The 16,725-nt window shown below is 36.4% G+C and overlaps 1 protein-coding gene across 1 annotated transcript in view; it reads right to left on the reverse strand.

Annotated features, from left to right (window-relative positions):
* The window catches only part of LOC119791361 (zinc finger E-box-binding homeobox 2-like), a 42,665-nt gene that overhangs the window by 3,909 nt on the left and 22,031 nt on the right, over window positions 1-16,725 (reverse strand). Inside the window, exons 2-7 of the mRNA XM_038297463.1 lie at window positions 9,844-10,128; window positions 7,418-7,594; window positions 2,636-2,829; window positions 2,390-2,501; window positions 675-2,152; window positions 320-503 (exon numbers count right to left, since the gene is read on the reverse strand). Coding sequence (XP_038153391.1) covers window positions 320-503; window positions 675-2,152; window positions 2,390-2,501; window positions 2,636-2,829; window positions 7,418-7,594; window positions 9,844-10,128 — 2,430 coding nt within the window. The remainder of the gene's footprint in view (window positions 1-319; window positions 504-674; window positions 2,153-2,389; window positions 2,502-2,635; window positions 2,830-7,417; window positions 7,595-9,843; window positions 10,129-16,725) is intronic.

The following is a 16,725-nucleotide window of genomic DNA, read 5'->3' on the forward strand; positions in this document are numbered from 1 at the left end:
TTACAAACTGCATTATGATCCCTTGAAGATTTATGGAGATCAACGATAATGATAATTCCTGTATTTCTACCTTGGCATTGTGCTCTGAACACCAGGCTGCTTCAGAGCAGTAAACCTCCACTTTGCCTGCTTTATAGAGGTTGACAACCATTAATCACTAACTAATGATCAAGGGCATTAAACAGCAACTTATTCTTGTTGCTTCACTTATATCATTTTATAGAGGAAGAACATGTATGTATTTATTCTCTCGTGACTGAATGGAGGGCTGGAAACCTTATTTTTCTCATCACTACTAAGTCTGCAGGTGGATACAGACCTGTGTGCTCGTATTTGTGTCGGAGAAGAGAGCTGCTCTTCTGGAAGGTTTTGTCACAGATGTCACAAGCATAAAGTCCTTCCTCTGTTTTCTTCAGCCTCTTCCTCCCTGGCCCTCCTTCTCCTTCAAACCCCTCATCGGTGATGGAGAGGTAGTCCAGAGCACTACGGTTTAACACTTCACCCTGCAGGAACATTAAACAGTTGATATGTAATACCACATGCTTCTTATGCTTACATTCAGTCCTATACCTGTTTATTTGTGTTATGTTGTTTTCATTTCACTTTGTTGCTTAGTTTAGTATATACCTTTGGAAATTTAGTTTTTATAATAAATCAATAAATGACATTCTCACCATAAAACTTTGCCTCTCCTCGTAGATCTTTTTCAGGACAGCTTCTGCATTGGCTTCCATCATGTAGGCCATAGGTGAGAGAAACCTAGGACTTAAAGCTGCCTGACTGTATGGAGTCTGCATCAGGCCTTCGTGGAGTGAAAGTCCTACACCGGATTGGCTGAATATGTTAAACCCATTGAATACTGAAGCTGGAAACACTGGAGCACCAGAACTGCTGAGGATGGGGAATTGCTGTAGGGGCAGATGAGAAGTCGGACTTGGTCTGCTCAGTTGCTGGGTCCTAACCTCTCTCTGTACTTCTCTTCCTGAGATCCCGTTAAGAGTTGTATTTCTTCCCTTTGGCTCTGACAGCTGCTTAGGTAGAGAGAGGTCCAGTGGTTCATTCTGGGCAGACCACGGACTGCGGGGCTCTTTCTGTGGTGGAGAGGCATCAGGTGGACCACCTGTGACCTCCAGGCAGACAGGCGAATTAAAGCCTGAGGAGGGGACTCTTTTCCTGCCTCTAGGCGATGACATCCTTGGGGACAGGTGGCTCGGACTACCCTTATCCTGGCTGGACAGATACATGCGTGAGGACAGTGCATCGGGGCGGGGGGGAGGAGACGGCCTTGCCTCTAGAAGCTGCTGTGGGACCGATTGCCAGCGAGGATTTTGTAAAGGTGACCTGTTTTCAGAGAATCCATTGGTTGCTTCAGCTGGTTGGGTGTTTTCTGAGTGAAGAGCAGATCTGGAGAAGAACAAAGGCGGTGAGGATAGGTCTTTCCTTCGAAAACTCTCAGTGGCTTCTACTACGTCTCTGTTCATCTTACAGAGGCTGTGTTCATGCTGTAGGAGGACCGCCATATTTGGGAAGGGCTGCAAGCACCAGCGACACGTCATCCCAAATGTACCTCTCTGTAATTCACCTGATCTCACTTCTCTTCTTCTGTCTGGTGATACCTTTCTCTCAAACCCCCTTCCGTTGTGGATCACCCTCCTCTCCTCTACCTCTTCTTTGTCTCGCTCTATTTTTACATCTCTGTGAAGCATCTCCTGCAGCATCTGGTCAAACTTGGTCCCAGAGTGAAGATAAGGCAACAGTGATGTCCCTTTAACGATACTGCTTCTCAGAGGGAGATCCGGTAAACGATCCCACAGACTGGCTTGGTCAGATGTGCCAGGAAAGCTCTGATGGAAGTCCAGCAGGGTATGCTGGTGAGAATCTGTTTGCAAATTGCCCAGAGACCTGATACCTTCCTGATTTTGTAAAGCCAACAAGGAGCTGTGGTCATTGCTTGATCTACCCCCACCAGCAGAGGGAGATGTAGGAAGAGAGTTGTGGTAAGAGCTTTGGCTGTGTCCGTTATGGCCACTCCCCATGTTCCCTCCGACATGCCCTCCGCCACTGAGGCACTTTTTGCTGCTTAAATGAGAGCTGTAGGAGCCAGAGTGGGAAAAACGCTTCTTGCAGTTGGAACACTCATACGGCTTCTCACCTAAACACAGAGAGGCCAAGATTTGAGATGAAAATACCTCCAGGGTGGGGTGTAATTTTTTTCCATAATTATTTTGTCCTGCAGTGAATCATGTAAAACCTAGTCCTATCAACACATCCATTTGGTTATAATTTCATACCGTATGATTCTGACAGTAAGTAAAGGTTAGCAGTTCAGTGGAAACAATGGCAAAATGAAGTGCGAGCAGAGCTGTTTTGATCTTATTTTATGTCTCACCACTGTGGATGCGAAGATGCTCTTTGAGGTGGTGTTTGTACTTGAATGCTTTCCCACACTCCAGACATTTGAACTTCCTTGTCTCCATGCTTTGGTCCAAACTGATGGCATTCTAGGAGAGCAGAAAGGTGTGATCAGGTTTAGACTCTAAAGGGAAACAATAATTATCCCAGTCTGTGGAAAGTTCCGAAATGCTTCACTGGTTTTGAAAGTTATAGACATGGTTTTTGTACGTGTGTGTGTCACCTTGTCCTGGATTTGATTGTGAAGTGCTAGGTGTTGCTCCATCTGGGACCTATGGTTGGCAGTGTATCCACAGAGTGGACAGACCATGTGGCCTCTCTCCCTCTCCTGACAGTATTTGACATGGTCCCTCAAAGAGGCGCCTCGCCAATACATTCGTTGGCAAAACGGACAGGCTTGCTGGCTTCTGTTTTCATCTGTGTTCCAAAGAATTATAAACATGAAAATGAACAATTACAAATATGCATCATTTTATGTTTAAGGCATTTTCTAATATTGCATCGTTGTTCTGTGTGATTGACTTTTATCCAAAATGCACAGCCACACTGCAAAAACAATCCAGAAATAAGTAAAAAATGGCTTAAATTAAGTATATTTAGCCTTAATTTGAGCAGGTAAATAAGATGATTTGCCAATGGAATGAGTATTTTTACTCTTAAAATAAGATAGTTAGATAAGATTTACTTGAAATAAGACGATAAAATAGTTTTTTCTTATTTTAAAAGGAAATTGTCTTGTTCCATTGGCAAAGTGTCTTACTTACCTCCTCAAATCAAGGAAAAACACACTTATTTTAAGAAAAAATAACTTATTGAGATTTCTATTTTTTGCAGTGCACCAATGGCACAGGTCTACAGCATAAAGCATGACTTCAGTATGTGTGAAAATAACATCTATTATTCTGGTTAAATCAGTGCCTTACATTTATGATACTGCCATCTCAATATATTTATAAATCTGTTCTGGTCACCAATTATCAAATGCAGCTCTGCCGATTAGTTTCTTTCTTTCCATTTTATCATTTTATGTCTGGCTCAGTTGTTTTTTGAACTTCCTGTTTTATTTAGGTTCACTAATTTCGTTTTCATTTCAGACTGCTTCACTTCCTCGGATTTCCCTTTAATCAGCCTTCCTGATACTGCTCACCTGTCTCTTGTTGCCAATTGCCTTACCTATAGTATTTAAACCTCTTTCTCTGCAGCCTTCTTTGCCAGCTCGTCTTTGTCACGTGTGTCAAACGTCCCAGTCTTTATTCTACCTTGCCTAGCAGTTAAGCTATATGCTCTCCTTGTTTTTTTGACCAGCCTTGTTTTATGAAATTTGCACCAGTAGCTCCACTCATTGTGCAGTACCACATAATTTTTTTTTTTTTTTTTTTACCGTACTTCATTTCCCTGAGTTCAGTCCTGCATTTGAGTCTTCTTTGGTTGCCTCTGACACCAACGACATTTTTTTTGCTTTGAAAATTGTATTGTATTCTTAACATGTCCTCATAAAAACAATATCAATATTTCGAATATTTCAACTGTATCAGGAGTTTTTTTTAACGGTATCATGGGTTTTTTTGTTGCTTTTCTGGGCAATCGTCATTTCAGGATGTAAGACAAATAAAACTAGTTTGAATCAATGAGAAGTAGGGTATTACTCAAACATTGAATCCAGATACATTACTAATTTGTCATGGTAGTGATACTAAAGAAAAAGGGTCGTTTGTGGAATTATGCTCTTGGTAATAATACGGTATATTTCTTGATTGTTTGCAGATTAACCTTCAAATATAGTCAAATTGTGGTGTGTGGCTTGCATATTTCCTCCTTATAAATCCTGATTCTTAAAAAGGTACTTTCCTCGCTGAGATGAAAAAGGCAATTTTTCAAGTTCCTTAACATATTTTTATGCTTCTAATTATTTACCATTTTTCATCCACATGGTATATAACAACTACCAAATATTTTCCAGGGGTTGAAAAAGGTTAGTATCGGTGAAAGCCTAATTAGCAGTAGATGAAGTATTTTTAGATGCTTCAAAATGTTTGTTGTATAGTCTCTTATATAATTATAAATACTTAATGAATAAACCTCAGTGCATTTCATCTGATTATTATGTGGTAGACTCTGACAAAATAGTAAATAATTGTGAAGGGAAAGTAAAATGTCCTGCAGGGCTTCCTTTTTTCCTGTTGATTTCCATTAATTGCAGGGTAACAAACTTTTGTTGAATAACAATCATGTAAATCAGGTGTCTTAGAGCCGGGAAACCTTTAAAAGTTGCAGGACACCCATCCTTATAGGCTGAAGAAAAACACTTTGACATAATGTGATACTGCCATCGCACCATTTACCATGTAGTATGGACAGGCCAATGCGCAGATAAAGATTTGTTGCTAACATCGAGTTTTGGGCATAAGGTATAAAGCTCCAGTATGTTGTCTTATCCGATTAAAGCACTGTTTATTGCATGCTTGCTCCATCTTTTACATGACTTGGGGTAAATTACAAACAGGAATTCTCAATAGTTTTCTTTAAACCTGGGAATTCCTCTCCATTAGAATTAGGTTGTGTGGTCTGTTAGTTCAGGTAGACCACCATGCCTTGGTGGGTCTTCAGTTATGCCATGAATTTATTTTATTGTTTTTCAGATCAAATATTGAATAATTTTCTGTAACATTTGTTTGTGAACATTGATGCATGCCTGAGTCCACCTTAAAATATATCTATAAACTATCAGGGGGGTTGCTTGGGCTTGAGGTTGCATGACGCCTTCCCAGGGCAGCTGTTATCCAGATATTATAACCTAATTTCCTTTTAAGGTTACTTTTTGCGGGCAACTTTGAAATTATTTTTGACTTAATGTAGGGATTTCAGATTTAGAGGGTTAAATACACAGCAACAGATTTCCTGGTTGTATGAAAATATGTATAAAATCTAAGAAAAATCTAAGAAGAAAATGGGCATTAATTTTCTTCAAAACTCAATATTGTTGTCAATGTCAAAATACACACAAGTCTGTTGCAGTAAAGTAACAAAATGTAAAAAACTGTTACAGATTTAAAAACTTTTGCAATTTACTATATCAGCCAAAATCTAGCATTTATTTTAACCATTATCGATATTTTATACTTTCAATGTCACATACAGTAAAGCTATCATGCTCTGAACAACAAAAAAATTTCCTCTGAATTATAGAGAATTAGGAGATTTTATCTTGCTCATAGTTACACTAATAGTATGACCAGTGAAAAAAGGGTTTTGGTTTAAGGTTTTTATTCTCATTGGCAGGGGCTTTATTCACAGCATTATATTGGCCACAAAATCAGCCACAAAATAAGCATAATGCGTCCGTTAACCCATCAATGTGAGCAATAAGAAAGAGAACACATGCATCTTTGTGGTTAAGACAGCAAACAATTACTTAAGAAATTAATGATTAATTTTTATTGATGTTTTTGAGTTATTTATGCATTTATTAAAGAAAATAAAACAAAAAATTCTAAACCTTTACTTAGGCATTCAGATCCACTATTTTATTTAATGGAATTGTTTGACAAAGTTTAAAAAATATATACTTTTACCAAATAAATGTAGTTATTTGAAAATTATTAAAATGGTTGATAAATGTATGTAGAAAACACAAAAAGTTTTCTACAGAAAGAATAAATAAAACAGTGAAATTAAATTTGTGAATAATGCTTAAATTATGTCAGAAAAGCAACCCGTTTAACTTGAAAGGGTCATTTAATCAAAATTTTAAATTAAGGGTGGGTACATACATTCAAGAAAAACAATAAAGATGTAAAATGTTTTATAATATCTCTATGATTACTCTTACTACCGGTAATTGCAAAATTGATTAAGAAAGTATCAAGATCCAGAAACCTGCAAAAAATAAAACTACTCTAAAACTGCAATATAATGTGTCCCTTTAAAATCTTGCTACGCAGAACACCATATTCACATTTGATTATATTATCCAAACATATTACTATTTAATAATGCTGTTAGGAAATCAACAATGGGGTAAAAAAAAAAGGAAAGTAAAAAAACAGATCATATTGTTATTTTTAGATTTTAACCTCAAATTAGAGTTTAATCATTATTGCCAGAAACAGACAATAAATAAAAAGTTTTTTCCTCCTTTTGATGATAAACGATACCATGACTGACCATCTGTATCTGTACTATTGATGTCTAATATTGTACAGATGCATACAATCTGTTATAAATCCTAAATCGCTCACCTAATTTTTGATATTAAAATTCACTGAAGTTATTGAAAAAAAAACATTTATTCACAAGAATAAATTATTAATATTAAAGTGATACTCTTGCCCAAAGTAAACATTATAAAACTCCTTAGCTGATCGTCTTTATTCAGTCACCTTCTAAGTATTTTAAATCAAACTATCTATATGGCTCCCATGGAGAAATTGACAACCAGATGTTTTTAAGAAACCTTCTAAATTATGAAATTAACAGGACAGCATGCAGATCCATTAACACAGGTAATAGAATAAAAATATCCCTTATTAGGACAAGAAGCTCTTTTTAGCTTAACTGTCAACTGTCCTTCATATATTCCATGTTTAAAACCCAGCTAGTGCATCAAAATGATACACTTGAATAATATGCTACAGATATGACTATAATAACATAAAAGAATGTACCTCTGTCCTTCTTTCTCTTGCGTGCAAATACTGACAAAATGTCCTACATACAATATGCTGCAATACCAAATGGAAATATGAGATCTTTAATATGAAAGAGAAAAAATATCTTAAAATTTGCTTGCATTTAAATTAATACATTTTCCTGCAATGATAAGATTTGTTGGTAAACCAGAAGCAATAGCCAACCTCCGTTTTCTCAGAATTACTTTAACACTTATGATAAGATAGATGCATTATCAGAAGTGCAACTGGATGCCTTTAACACTTTAATAAGTAAAAACTGATCTGAAGTTTTCTATGTCGAAGTTAGCATCATGCAGGTTTGTCTGATAACTTACCTGCTGATTCAGGTGAGCAGTGCTGTGCTCCCGGCGACCAGATGCCAGGAGGGAGCTCATCGTGTCTGCTGCTCTGACGGTAAACAGCCGAGGAGTTTACCGAATCCCTCCTCAGCTGAGACACAAACTCATAATGGGGTAGATCTTCAAAATGATTCTGGGAGTCTGAGTTCTTACCTGCCAGAGAAAAAGAAAATACATTGCTTAATGTGACTGCTACCGTTGTGTTAAAAGTCAACCCGCTGGTTTTTAGCCTTTGAAGTAGAAGTTCTTGATAAAAGGAAACGGAAAATGGTTTGAAAAAATATTTTTCTTTTAAATCAAACTAAAATATAAACCTTTGCATATTTTGTCGCCTTTTATCAGAAATCTCTGGGTACTTTAGATAGTTAATCAACGTAATGGTTTTGCTTTATTTTGTAATTAGCAAATAGAAACGTCTGACATGCATCATTGTGCACAGTCCCTCTTAAACCTGGTGTCTCCAGATAAAGTCCCGTGCAATTAATTTACTGTTGCATTAGAAAACTAAACTAAAATCTGAAGAATAACATGTATTTATTTTCAATACTTTACAGAACCATATATGCTCTTATTACTGATCCAAGTCTCCAGGATTAGTCAGATTTTTACCTCTAGAGACTGAACTTTTAACAAATCTTCTTTGAAAAGTTCCGTCAGATACATTATTTAAAAAATACATGTTCAATTCTTCTTTCATATTGTCAATTGAAATGATATAGTTAGTTTGACTAGGGCTTATTAGGGCTGGACAATATGCCCAAAATGCATATTATGACATCTTTTTATATTTTTAGTCGATAAAGTGTTTTCAATATCTATAAAAACAAAATAAAAGCTTAAGAAAAACTGCCAACTATCCCTACAACAAAACTCTGTAAAACAACTTTTGACAATCATGTTGAGCTGTATATAAAACTCTTCCAATAGACACCGTAGAAATATTTGTTTTGAGTAACAAAAAGCAAAAACTAGAAATAACTCTTAAAAGCTGTAATCATAGACTGTAGTGTGTATTAAAAGTCACTGTTATTAAGTAAAATCTAATTATGATATATATTGCTAATGAAGTATCATCCACTCCCTAGGCCATATTAACACTAGAATATGAGCTATATCTGGATTGAACCATTCCAGCCCATATTGTTTATTGTCCCGCTGAATGTTGAACCTCAACATTTTAATCAGCTCTGACCAGAATCCCTGTACCTCCTAAAGAAAACATCCCCACAGCATAATGCTTCCACTACCAAACGCTAGGCTTTTACAGAGCTGGACGCAATTTACTGATTAATCTAGATTATTTAGATAAAGGCAGTTTTTCTCAGTGGATATAATGGGGGTTTAGGAGAGTGGATTCAAATGCATGTGATAGTTCTATGATTTTGATCAGTAAAAAGACTTTGAACAGTATGATTTCTGCAATTAGGTGGTATTTTGCATTACATAAAAAAAATCAAATATTTGGAACCTTGTGACGGTTCTATTTCCTATTTGAGGATTTTAAAGTTAGCTTTTTTGTCGTTGATTAACTCTGACTGATCTTTGAGAGCTCTTGTGGTAAACTATTGTATTCTTAAGAGCTTTCGCTCAGTTTTTGCGGGCCTATACTCGCTGTGCTCATGCATTTTTTTAACACAACAGTTTTAAGCGTGTGAAGACGGAGTGAGGATAAACCAAAAAATGGCACTGTGCATGGGATTCTATTGGGATTGAATTGTTTACATGAATTTGAAAGATCTAATAATAAATTCATGAAGCTTATTGGCCAAATATGAAGACAGATTCAAGGAATTCCTTCTCATTTGTACCCTTGAGCGCAATGACAGGCGGGCAAAGAATCAAAGCCACTGATGTTTGTGGAGAAGCAAGAGCTCCTATCATGGCTCCAGCCAATCAGCTCTCTCTCTCTCTTCTGACTTTGAGGAAGATTTTTCAAATGTTTGCAGATGTTGGCATATTTCGGGCCATTTTTTTATGTGGCTAGTGAAGAGTCTGTGTGGCTGAGTGTTGTAAAAACTCAGCTTTGCCTTCATCGGGCAGGGCCAAATCACACAAGGCGAGGGAGCTAAGTGATTGTTAGTAGGCAAGCGGAGTGAGAGGCTTTGATCTTCACTAAATAAAAGAGAAAGCCTCACGTTGCGCAGTGCTGATTTCAGTACCGTAACGTCACCTCTTTGATGCATGGATATATGGTGACTTTGTGTGGGATGAGTTCTTTTGTCATGCTTTCAGAAAGAAGCCTTTTCAAAGAGAACTGTGAAAAAAGCAACAGCTCATAGGGAAGGCATGGTTTCATAAGGAGTTGATATGAAGGTGAGAACAGCCCTTTGTTGCATCAGAAAAAAAAAACACTAACTTGTTTACCAATACAGTAGTTATTTTTGCTACAGTTTAAGACTTACAGTACATCCTCAGTGGTTCCTGCTCCCCCTCTACTTCTGTGGACGCGTGGGTGTCGTCCTCCTCAGCCGGAGCCTCTGACTCCACCTGGCCCCAGCAGATCCTGATTCCAGGGCTGAGGCCCGGTGGTCGCGTAAAGTGGACAGGGCTGCCGGACTCCTCCGCCACCTCGCTGGGTGTCAGGCTCGTCTTGTCTGGGCTCTCGTGGCAATCCTGGGGCTCCAGGCTCCACAACCCCACCTCATCGTCTTCCTCAGATCCCAGAGCGCTGACCTGCTCAGTATCCACTGTGAAGAAATAAGGTAGAAATCTGAGAAGATGAGACACAATTATTAAACTGATCTGTCTGAACTGGAAAAGTATTTTTTTTTTTTTTATATATGTTTGTCTTTTATTCAGTCTGCAATAAAAATGTAAGTTTGCTAAAATTTACCAAACACAGCTGTATTTACTTCTGCACAGAGTTTTTATTATTAAATATAACTTTGCATGTATACATTTTTCAAGTTACATCCAAAGTCAAAAAATAAAAACACACAGAAGGAAGTGTTGCCCAATAGGGAAAAACAGGGATAAAAACAGATATCCAAACCTGATCCAGATTGTTGAAATAATCTTGAGATCATCTGAATTACGTTCTGTTTTTGTATTTAATTGCATCGTAAAGTTGTATAACACAGACAGAGAAAATATCAACTTAGCAATTTTCAATACTAAAAATAAGTCAAATATTATTGTATTACATTTACAAAACAAGTTATTTATAAATAGGCAGATTTCTTTTTGCCTCGAATTAAAGACTTTACCTGATCAACCTCAGATACATAGCTTGTTTCATTTGCAGTTTAAATTACTATAATCAAGATTCTTCTCATTTACAGAAATTTTAAAAATACACCTTTCCAGATATTTTATAACCCTTCCAAACTGAAAAAAACCCAAAACACATTTAATCTAGATTTCCATTATAGTAAGTATACAAACTCCTGCCTATAGATCAAGAATGTTTTTGTTTTTGGACAAATTCCTTCTTTTATGGCATTAAAGTTGGAGGAGATCAGCCGCTGAAAATGTTAGAAGACATACATCTGTTCAAATTGTATAGATAAGCACTCTAAATTTTTAAACTATGGGGAACAGTATAGCTGTGTCTTAATGATTCCCCAGGCATGCTCTTCTGCAGTAAGAAAAAAACATTAGACGCTGCAATCTAAGGAGCTTCTCTCCACCAGTCCCCACTCAGGCTGCAGCGAAGAGACGCTTTCGTTTTTCCCACGGAAGAGACAATAAATGACAATCACAAACACATGCTTTCAGCCTCTATCCCCAAATGCTGATTCTTATTCTCTTCCCTTTTAAGAAGACTCGTTTTCCTCTCTGATGAATGATATCTAATTACAACACAGTAAAATAAAAAAAATGAATGAAAAATGACATGTTTTCAATTTATTTTCTAAACCCACCTTCTTACTTTTTACCCCTGAATCATAACAACATAAATAACGTTACATTTTTTTATATATATTTTTGAGGCAACTGCATACTAACCTTTGGGGGGGGACACACGCAAATTTATGATAAATTTGCTTTTAACTCTTCCTGTAAAGACTCGCAGCTCAGTGTTACAAAAGTAAACCTGTCTGCAAAACAAAAGACGCTCTCACCGGCTTAACATACAGATGAAGGAGTCACTCACACACTCAGCATGTACAGTCAGTCCGATACTGAAAGAGCAACAGGGGTCCCGCTGCCACAGAGGTGGCGGCCCACAATCACAAACACTAAAAAAACACTCTGTAGTCAGCATGTGCAATTATTTCCTCTGATTAGCCAATCTAAAAAAATTAACTCCTACATGTGTTTCAGTTTGTATCAGCTAAGGCCCCCCCCCCCCCCCCCCCCCCCCCCACCAAGCCCCATTAAACACCACTCTTGCAAGGTTCTGATTCAGACAGGGCTACTGAGCCAAAGGCGCTCCGCCGAGACGCTAACGTAGGAAAGAATCACTGTTTTCTAAGAGGGTTGAAATTGTTTTTTATGGTGATGTTGATCTGTTAAACCCTGAAGGAAGAGTCCTGGGATAATAGGAGAGAGTAAGAAGGAAATCTGTTGCTAATTAGCATCAAATTGGCTTTAATTTTCTCTTTCATGACATTAAATGACACTGAGTCTGCATGGGTTGTCATTAAATGGCACAAAGCTGGGATGGCTTTCATTATCTAGTACACTGATTTATTTGTAGAGCAACTACATCCTTCATTTAAGCTTTGGACCATAGGATAAAACAGCTGTAGGTTTAACCTTTACCATGATAAAACTGATGTTATTTACTGTTAATATTATAAATGAAATCAATCACATAGTGCATGATTTTTTGATTTTGCCCCAGGGAGAATCAAACCAAACATATCTCCACCAGCAAAGAGCATCAAGAAATGATGTACCTTATGGTGAATAACTGTACAATAATGATTTTGTTCATAAAGAGGAACACAAAATAAATTCCCTACAGTCTCATGCAGCTAGCGGCAAAAGTTAACTAATTTGACATCTGGCGGCACATCTGCACTTACTTCGACTTGTGTAGCCAAAGCCAATTTTCAATGCTTTTCCCTAATTGGCATTTTGGTTAGATAAATGAAAATTAAAAAAAATTATAATAAAAAATTCCAGAGAATAAAAAAAAAAAAAAACACCATACCTCAAATAACGTTTATTAAATAATGGCAATATTCTATGATTTCAGATCTTTCCTACTGAAATAAGGATCAACTCATAGGCAGTTTTTCCCTAAAGTATTAAAAAGCCTGCTTGTCCAACTTTTAATTCCTGCTGAATGTTCTATAAGTGTTGAACCAGCAGCTCTAAGGCATATTAAAAGGTCAGGGCGCGCCCAGACATCCTGACCATGAAGCATTTTAGAATCAGGAACAAATTTAATCATTCAGAGACATTTTCAAGGGTCATTATGGTGTGATCTAACAGGCTTTCTATCTAAGAAGGTCTAATTGTGTCTCATCAGCACCACTGCAGTTTTCATGTTGCAGCTTTTTCAAAAAAGGCTGGAATGTCTGTTTAACATGTCACCAGCTTCTCATATTTCTTGACCAATAATTAAAGCAGCAAAATATCTGCATATACTGGACAGAACATAGGAAAAATAACATTGGCTTTATGCAGTCTGACAAGTGTATTTCTACTGGTTCAATAAGGCAAACAAAATGAGACAAATAAGGCTTCTAAGCCTTCAGAGTAAAAATGGAAATAGTTTACACTGCAAGCTGAAGCTGAAGGCTAATTGAAATAATGTACAGTAAGCACTGTAATGTAAAAAAAAAAAACACATGGAGTGAGTGCAGGGTACATTTAGCGTTTTGGATGCAGTCTGTGGTTTTAATGTATTAATTAAAAATATATATACCGGTATATTATAAAAGGCAATAGCAAAATTTCATTAAGTAAAAATGAAAAAAAAACCCCACTAATGTTGGAAAAAACTGTAAATCATATCTGAGTCTTATGTTTACATCTGATCACCATGTTTACATTTTATCACTGCTGCACCTTAGAAATGGAAATGTCTTCAGAGCTGTACAAAATGAAATTTCGCTTTGTATACACTCTGTTTGTACAAAATGACAATAAAGTTTGTCTAAGTGTAAGTTTGTTTACCGCTGTGTGCAGAAACACTGCTGGGTGCACTTTGCATTATGACATGCAGAGAGAAATGATAATAATTTTTAAATTATCATAAAATATTTGCCAATTGTTTTAAATGGTTTCAAAGGTCATAATATAAACCTCTAAACTCATCTGTCTCCAGGATATAATAATTAGACAAGGTTTCATGTAGGGCTAATTGATTGATCTGGCGATTATTTATTTGATTAATCGATTAATAATCTGATAACGGTTCCTTGAAGAAGATGTTTTTATGAAATTAAATCAGATGAAAGTCAAACTTTTCCACTTGAAAAGTTTTCATATAATTATTGCTCTAAGTGGGTCGCTCTGTCAGCTAAAGGCATATTTTACACTCTCTATATTCCAGTCATGACTAAAATTAGTTGATGATTATTTAAATAATGGATTAATCACAATTATTCCAATTAATAGTTTTAGCCCTAGTTTCATGCCTAAAATAGTTTAATAACTTTTATTTTCTCAACAGCGTCATCACAGCAGAGAGACTGGACCAGGACCAATAAGCAAAATAAATATATACCGCACTTTGTCACTTCAAATAGCATATTTTATCGCTAATTCAAAATTATATACAGCATTATCTTTACTCTTAAAATACAGCATACATATTCACCGCAATGACTGTTCTGGCTTCAGACTAAATTTAGTTTCTGAACTTCTGAACAAAGGGGGATTGCAAAATATGCTGAGTTTTTTTACAAACTCTTAACACATACATTTTATTTACAAGTACTGATGGACTCCTTTAAAGTGTTCCAAACAATAAAATCCGTTCTAATGATGTGGTAGATGTGTCTTTTTCGTTGGAATTACTGTCATCTGATGAAAAACAAAAAATACGTAAATGCTACATTTTAAAAATCCAAATGTGATACGTTTTGACTTATTTATTAGTATTGTTTTAAACAGGTTATCTCACTGAGACATTAAGCGTCTCAGGACAAAATTAGAAAAGTATACTAAGTAAAATAAGTAACCGATTAATGTTGCTCTCTTTTCTCTTATTGCAATAGCTTCATAACAGGAAACTAATCTTTGCTTTTTTCAGCAAATATTACCCTAACCATGATAATAATGATAAAAGTATTTAATATGCACACGATATTCATATCCTTTAATACCCAGCTGAGTCTTAAAGCAGAGATCTTGGATTGCCTGCAATAGCAGAGCTGTTTGCAAATGTGCAGAGTGGGGTTAGGGGTGATGGACCCGCACTGTGTGAGCGAGTGTCAAGACAGTCTAACTTTTTGGAATCCAGTGCAGTAGAAAATGGCACGCTGGAGTTGTGCTTGCAAAGTAATGTGTGTGGGAAGCTCATGAGTCATATGCAGACAGTAATAACTGTAGTGTGCTGCATCATGCTTGACAATGTCAATCGACTTCTGGGGGCTGTTTCTGATCGTTTGACAACAACAGTACCTTCAGATCTAACACTTTATATATACTTTCTGCTGCCTTTCCTCTTGTGTCCAAAAAAAAACAAAATAATGTTTTATGATAAAACCATGCCAATAGAAAGATGTCTAATTATAGCAGTAAATTGGCAAGTTTGGGGTTAGGATTATGTGCTGTTCAATGCTGTTATGTAATTGTGTTTGATCAGCATTGAGTGTAATCTGAAAATCTGTTTAGCGAAGTGCTTCTCTTATTATTTACATATCTGAGTCAGAGTTCCAAAAACAGAGGTGACCAAACCAGAAATAGCGTCATATGTGTGGGTCAAACAAAGAACAGCTGCACAACTTGGTAAAATATATGGAAAAAAGGAGAAAACTTTATTTATTTTTATTTTGAAAGTGCAAATCCAGATTGGGTGCTGGCCTAATTTGGCTGTGTTTATGCACCAGAGGGCATCTGACTGAACGCCAATATGGTGGGCTGCAGTTTATTTTACGATGCACACATGTGATTCAGTATTGGTGCAGTAATTATGCGGCGACATGGTAAAAGCAGGCAATAATTACCTTTGAATGACCTTGTTTGTTTCTTTTGGTTTTAAATGGCAACAAACAAGTCCGGGCCCTGGCTTACCACACGCTGCAACTGCTCCCGTTCTGCCCATTGTTTTAACAAATAACAAAATATGCAACATGAGTGATGGAATAAAGCCTATGCAGCCTTAAGGACTGAAGTAAGGGTATTTATAATCTTGAAACCGGATGGAAGAAACTGATTGTAATTGACTACAAATGTAAAGACATCTAAGGCAAAAAAGATCAGTTTAAAAGCAAACAGATATCAATTTAATAAACAAATAAATAGTGGTGCATTCAAGGCACGCTTCTACAATTGTGGATGAATTAGGACTTCTGTATAAGGTCTTTCAAGGCTTTCACAATAGATCAATGAATTAAACACATTACTTCTATAATTACTTTGAAAGTTTTTAGTATCAAATCATAATTCCAGTTTTCATAACTAATTTAGTGAAAGAAAGATTCAAAATGGTAACTTTATTACTATTTTAGAAAATTACATGTGTAAATGAATTTAACAGTACATGACATACTGTAAAGCAAACACATGACTAGATGTAAAAATAAATACAAATTTATTATTATTTTAATGTAGCTGGTGTTTGTTTTTTCTATTTATATATAAATATATATATATAAATATATATTATAATTGCATGGAAATTAGATTGCATTAAAATCAATTAATATCTATTTAAACATATTCTGATTGAAGTTGAGGTACATTTTACCGGTGATGATTTCACAACTTTCAGCACAGACACAAAGCTATTTCAAACTCAGTAAATAACCACATGGGGGTCACAGACACCCACATGCTAAACAGAATGACAGAGCAGGAAGATGAGCGTATAAATAATTTTTTTTTTTTACAGTACCTATGCGAGTGGTTCAGAGATGAGATATGTCCACATTCATTCCTGTTGTCAACGATCATTTCCCTTTTCAGCCACGGAAGAAATCAAACATGCCATTTAAGAAATTCTGATGGTGGCAGCAGCTCTCCTACTCATACCTGCTCTGTGACTTTTCATACAATGACTCAAGGAAGGACCGCAACTGAGAGCAAACACCTCCCACCTGATCATCTCAGCAGCAGGAGGTGATGGCGCCTTTTGATTTTGGCACCTTGGGCAGCTCTGCTTTGGTCTTTACCTGCTTTCACAGGAAGAGTGAAAAAAGACACATGAGGCAGATGCACCA

Source organism: Cyprinodon tularosa, unplaced genomic scaffold (genome assembly GCF_016077235.1).
Source record: "Cyprinodon tularosa strain WSP-4 unplaced genomic scaffold, ASM1607723v1 ctg10, whole genome shotgun sequence".
Lineage (NCBI taxonomy): Eukaryota > Metazoa > Chordata > Actinopteri > Cyprinodontiformes > Cyprinodontidae > Cyprinodon > Cyprinodon tularosa.